Genomic DNA, 6664 nt, shown 5'->3' with positions numbered 1-6664 from the left:
TTTCTGATATGGCAATCACCGTTAGGCTTATGGCGAACCCCATCTTCCTAAAATGCTGGGACTTTTAAATTCTAAGTGAATGGCGAACCCCATTAGCTTAATGGCGAACGCCATTAATCTAAAATTCGCAATTTTGGCAATTTTAAATATCAAACTAGGGAAATCATATTAAGGCTACAAAACTGTTAATTAAAATTATTGGCTATAGTTAAGAAGCAATGAAATATGTAAGAATGAACATAATAAGCGATTAAATAAAACAATTGACTGAAATACGAAGTACATTAATTAAACGTAGGTGTAACACAAGTTCATGTCGATATATCGACTGTAAAGTAGGCAAATACTGAAAAATAACAAAAGGGAAATAAATATTGATGATAATTAAAATACTAAACATAGAAAATACTAAAACTCTAGTACAATCAGTTAAAACTAGCTATCACTTCGGTCCATGAGAATGCTCCAAAGAATGAATTTGCTGGAAAACATGATCAAACTATTCATTAACGATATCCATAAATCCTAGGAGATCCACTCGGAGAGAAGTCACTTCTCCTCTGATGAAATCGACTTCAGATTGTAGAGCATGTACAGCAGTGTCGAAATCAATGGGAGGAACGACATGATGAGCACCAGAAGCGTGTGAATCAGCATCAAGAAAGATGGCTTATGGGTTCTCATAATGTTGAGGATTGTAGGTGGTGTAGGAGACTCACTTTGGTCCTCTAAGTGTTAGAACTAGTTAGCTCGGTTGTGGACATTGGTTTTCTTATGATTCGACAAGGTAAAATATTTGACTACCTCGTTATCAATTAGCAGCTCAAACTCCGCCGGTCCTAAATTGGCAATGATGCCACAATTGAAACAGAAATTCAAGTGTATAGGGCAGATACCACCAAAAGCAAGTAAACTATTAAGCGGGTATCTCAAGCATATAACGTCAGCAATCATGGTTATTAAACCACCAATGATAATAGGACCGTGTGTTTATCGGGCGATCTTGGCTAGGTTTGCTAACATAAAGGTAGCTGCATCCACTGGTCTCCCTTGGGAGGCACAATACAGGATAAAAAGTTCGTCCCTAGAAACAACGGTGATGTTCTCTTCCTTACCGAACAAGGTATGAGCTAGGATCTTATGAAAGTACTGGATAGCAGGGTTGTGGATATTCTAGGAAAACATGGCGTGAGATTCAGGGTGATAATTCTCGGTTATGTTTCCCCATAAATAGTCAAGGTCCAGGTCTATAAAGGCATCATCAGGGGTAATGGTATAAGTATCTGGGCCACTAGGAAATCCTAATAACTCAGCCATCTCATGGTAGGTGAAATGGTACTCGGATCCGAAAAGCCTAAATGTAGGCAGGCCTCTACCAAATCCTATTCCTCTGTTAGGGTCATAATAGAGGGAACTCAAGAATTCAAGGGTTATCCTATGATATTGGTTATACCTCTTCCTCAAAGCAAAAGTTTCCCAACCTACTTGGTTCAGAAGGTACATAACACTGTCTCTCAGTCCTAAGGTGGTCAGGGTCAATCCATCTGGATAAATAGAAAGTGCCACCTCCGTCTGTGCTAACATGTCAAAATGGCGTCTCTAATTTTCGCTCCTAAATACAACCTCCATATTGTCAATATGCTTCATATTCCTAAGTTAGTGATAAGCTATCCTAAGCTATGTTAGCCTGAAAGTAAACAAAGGTTATACTATTAGTAAAAAGGTACCGCATGTTAGTATTAGAATATGTAGTAATAATAACAGTAATAGTAATAATAATAGAAAAGAGAAAGAAATAAAAACAAATATGAGATAAAAAATGATAAAAATGAAAATAAACTAAAAAGAAAAGAAAAAGATTAAAGGTCGTGGATTACCTTCCACTTAGCGTTTCTTTTAATGTCGAGAGCTTGACATCGATTGGAGCGGTGCTAACCTTTTGAAAGAGCGGGTAGCTCTTTTAATTTATAGCTCATGCTAAAATCCTTATTTTCTACATTGTGGTAGTGCTTAAGTCGCTGCCCATTTACAATGAATGGTTCATTGGTTTTACCTCTTATTTCTACAGCTCCACTTTGGAAAACTCTCGTTACCTCAAAAGGTTGAACCATCTAGAACGAGGTTTGCCTGGAAATAGTTTGAGTCGATAACTAAAGATAAGGACTACGTCACCCTCCTTGAATTCTCGCATTGTAATTCGTTTGTCATGCCACTGTTTGGTTCTCTCCTTATAAATGCAGACATTCTCGTAGGCATCTAGTCTAAGTTCTTCTAGTTCATGGATATCCAAAATTCGTTTCTCACCTGCAACTGTGTAATTCATGTTAAAGGTCTTAATGGACCAATAAGTTTTATGCTTGAGTTCCACAGGAAGGTGATATGATTTACCATAAACCAACTTGAATGGTGTTGTTCCTATCATGGTTTTTTAAGTTGTCCTATAAGCCCACAGAGCTTCATGAAGTTTTGCATACCAATCTTTCCTAGAGGTTGCAACGGTTTTCTCCAAAATTTGTTTTATTTCTCTATCGGAAACTTCAACTTGCCCACTTGTTTGAGGGTGATATGGCGTTTCTACACGGTGTCAGACTCCATATTTCAGCAACAATCTTTTGAAGATTTTGGAAATGAAGTGAGAACCTCCGTCGCTGATCACGAGTCTTGGTACACCGAATCTAGGGAAAATTTGATTTTTGAAAAGCTTAATCACTACTTGTGCATCATTAGTGGGAGAGGCTACTGCCTCGATCCAATTTGATACGTAATCAACAACAACGAGTATGTATTTGCTACCAAAATAAGATTGGAAATGACCCATGAAATTTATACCCTAGACATCAAAGACTTCTAACTCTAAGATATCTTTTAGTGTCATCTCATCGTGTCTAGAGATGTTGCCAGTGCATTGGCATCGGTCACAATTTTTAATCGCGATGTGGACGTCTTTCCATATATTAGGCCAAAAGAGGCCAGATTGTAAGATTTTCGCACAAGTCTTCGAGGTGCTTGTGTGCCCTCCATAGGGTGCAAAGTGGAAGTGGATATGATGTCATTTACTTCCGATTCAGGTACACATCAACGAAAAATACCATCGGCTACCCTTTTGAAAAGTAGTGGTTCGTCCCAATAATAGTGTTTAAGATCGTGGAAAAGATTCTTCTTTTACTGGTATGTTAGGTTTGATGGAAGCACTTTAAAAACTAGGTAGTTGACAAAGTCAGCATACCATGGCAGTGTGGTCTTTGTCAAATAGATTCCACAACTTCATTGGTTTCTGTGTCATTATACATTAAAGAGAACTCGATCGTTTCTCTTTCGACTTCTAATTGGGCTACAAGTCGATCGTATGGGAAATCATCATTGATGGGCACTTGTTCGGGTTTTAGATCCTAAGTCCTAGATAGGTGATCTGCTACTATGTTCTCAGTGCCTTTCTTATCTTTTATCTCTATATCGAATTCTTGTAAGAGTAGGATCCATCTTAAAAGCCTCGGTTTAACATCCTTCTTACTTAACAGGTACCTAATTGTGGCATGGTCGATATAGACAATTATTTTTACTCCTACTAAGTAGGAACAAAAATTATCTAAAGCGAACACAACGGCTAAGAGTTCTTTTTCCGTGGTGGCGAAGTTCATCTGTGCGTCATCTAAGGTTTTACTTGTGTAATAAATAGCATGAAGCTTTTTATCTTCTCTTTGTCCTAAGACTGCGCCAACAACGTAATCACCAGCGTCCCATATTATCTCGAATGGCTTACTCCAGTCAGGTGGTTTCATAATGGGTGCAATAATAAGAGAATTTTTAGATGTTCGAACGCTTTTAAGCATTTTTCGTCGAATATGAATTCAGTGTCTTTCATTAATAAACATGTTAGTGGTTTTGTTATCTTAGAGAAATCCTTAATGAATCGTCGGTAGAAATCGGCGTGTCCTAAGAAACTATGAATTTCTCTAACGCTTTTCGAAGGTTGAAGATGTTCTATAATTTCTATTTTTGCTTTATCCACCTCAATCCTCGATTGGATATGACATGCCCAAGTACAATTCCTTGTCGGACCATGAAATGGCATTTTTCCCAATTTAACACGAGATTTACCTTAACGCATCTCTCAAGTACCATTTATAGGTTCGAAATACATCCTTCAAAGCTTTTCCCATAAATAGAGAAGTCATCCATAAACACTTCCATCATGTCGTCTATAAAATCAGCAAAGATCGACATCATGCATCTCTGAAATTAAGCAAGGGCATTACACAGTCCAAATGGAATTCGTCAATAGGAAAATGTACCATAAGGGCATGTGAAAGTAGTATTTTCTTGGTCATCAAAATGGATAGGAATTTGAAAAAATCCAGAGTATTCGTCTAAATAGCAGAAGTGAGAATGTTTAGCCACTCGTTCAAGCATTTGATCAATGAAAGGTAATGGAAAGTGATCTTTACGAGTGACTTTATTTAGTTTTCTATAGTCTATGCACATTCTCCATCCAGTTTGAGTTCTTTTTGAAACAGATTCTCCCTTCTCATTACTAACCACGGTAACACCTCCCTTCTTTGGAACGACATGTATCGGGATGACCCAGTTACTGTCGGATATCAGGTATATGATTTCTGCTTCTAATAGCTTTTATACCTCATTTTTTACTACATCACTCAAGATGGGATTTACTCTTCTCTGATTCTCTCTAGAGGTTTTGCAGTCCTCCTCTACGATAATGCGATGCATACATATAAAGGGGCTTATTCCTTTTAAGTCAGAGATGTTATAGCCTAGAGCTGTTGGATATTTTCTTAAGACATGGAGTAATTTTTCGGGTTCTATCTATCCTAAGTCAGCGTTGACTATAACTAGTCTTTCAAGCTCGGTATCTAGGAATTCATATCTTAGATCTTTGGGTAGTGTTTTAAGTTCTAATGAAGGTTTATTGGGGAATGGTATTGGATTTTGGGTTAGTGCTAGACATTCTCTCAGAATGTCATCTACGCACGTTTCACGCCAATCATCGTCTTCGAATATAGGAGGTGTTGAAATCTTCAGTACTTCAGTATACTTAAATGGTTCCTTCTCCATTTCTTTCACACATTCATCTATGACATCTATGAGACAACATGAGTCGTCTATAGCTGGTGCTTTTAGGAATTTAGCTAGGAGAAATTCAACTTTTTCTTCTCCGACTTCGAATGCCAGCCTTCCTTTCTTCACATCTATGATGGCTCCGGCTGTGGCTAAAAAGGGTTTTCCTAAAATGATAGGGATGTGGGAATCCTCCTTTATATCCATTATCACAAAGTCGGTAGGAATGTAGAATTGTCCTATACGAACGAGAACGCTCTCTAGCATACCTACGGGAAATTTAAAGGAACAGTCAACTAGTTGTAGAGACATCTTTGTTGGTCTTAATTCTCCCAAATTGTGTTTTTCGCATGTGGATAAGGGTATTAAACTAACATTGGCTCCAAAATTGCATAAATATTTATCTATGATAAACTTTCTGATTACACATGGTATGGAAAAACTACCAGGGTCTTTCAGTTTAAGAGGCATGTTGTTTTGAATGATAGTGCTGCATTCTACAGTAAGCATAACAGTTTCATCATCCTCAAGCTTTTTCTTGTTTGATAGAATCTCTTTAAGGAATTTAGCATATGAAGGCATTTGAGTAATGACTTATGTGAATGGTATGGTTATGTTTAGTTGCTTCAGAAGTTCCACGAATTTCTTGAACTGTCTTTCATTTTTGGAATTAACAAGCCTTTGGGAATAAGGTACAGGTGGTTTGTATGGTGGCGGAGGAACATAAGGTGGTTCTTTATCTTTTGCCTCTTTGTTTTCGTCTTTCTTTCCATCATTGGTTGGTTCGTTTACTTTTTTGGATCCTTTACCAGAATTTTGATACATGGCCGAATTTTGAATTCTTGGATCAACTGGTTCATCTAGTTCTGTCCCACTCCGAAGTGTGATAGTGTTAGCATGGCCTTTTGGGTTTGGTTGAGATTGACCAGGAAATGCTCTAGTTGGGGATGCTATTGTGGCTTGTTGTTGGGCTACTTGGGAGATCTGGGTTTCTAACATTTTGTTATGGGTAGCCATAACATCAAACTTATTTGATAATTGTTTCATCAGTTCACTCGTATGAGCGTTTTGATTTGCAAATTCTTTATTTTGTTGAGCTTGGGTATTTATAAACTTTTCCATCCTGATCTCTATATTTGACTTTCTAGGTGCTTGTGGAGCAACATGGGCTCCTTTATGATAGCCAGGTGGAATAACAGGTGTTGGGTTTGGTGGAAACAAATCATTGTTACTTTTATGGAAAAATTTGGACTGTTCCTCTAACCAGGATTGTAAGTGTTTGAATATGGGTTTCCTTGGGGATAGTTTACTTGGTTGGTGGGAACACCAGCCAATAACTGACAATCAGCATTCGTGTGCCCAGGGGTTCAACATAATTCATAGTTTGTGTTATAGTAGCTATGGTAGTTGCTGGTGTTATGGCCAAGCTTTCAATCTTTTGAGTAAGCGCATCCACTTTAGCATTGACGCGGTCTATGCCATTGACTTCATACATTCCTCTTTTCGGAGTTGATTTTTCTGCAGCAGCACGTTCTCCTCCCCATTGGAAATGATTTTGAGCCATGTTCTCTATGAGTTCATAAGCTTT

General features: G+C 37.9%; 1 protein-coding gene across 1 annotated transcript; it reads right to left on the bottom strand.

The window, feature by feature from the left end:
• Positions 1 to 5670: 5670 nt before the first annotated feature.
• LOC127131341 (uncharacterized) lies at positions 5671 to 6198 on the bottom strand. The gene has a single exon (XM_051060265.1). The coding sequence runs from the start codon at positions 6196 to 6198 to the stop codon at positions 5671 to 5673; it is 528 nt and encodes a 175-aa protein (XP_050916222.1).
• Positions 6199 to 6664: the final 466 nt, after the last annotated feature.

The sequence above is a fragment of the Lathyrus oleraceus genome, chromosome 3 (assembly GCF_024323335.1).
Source record: "Lathyrus oleraceus cultivar Zhongwan6 chromosome 3, CAAS_Psat_ZW6_1.0, whole genome shotgun sequence".
Lineage (NCBI taxonomy): Eukaryota > Viridiplantae > Streptophyta > Magnoliopsida > Fabales > Fabaceae > Lathyrus > Lathyrus oleraceus.
The sequence above is the reverse complement of the archived record's forward strand: the minus strand, read 5'-3'. Positions and strand labels throughout refer to the sequence as shown.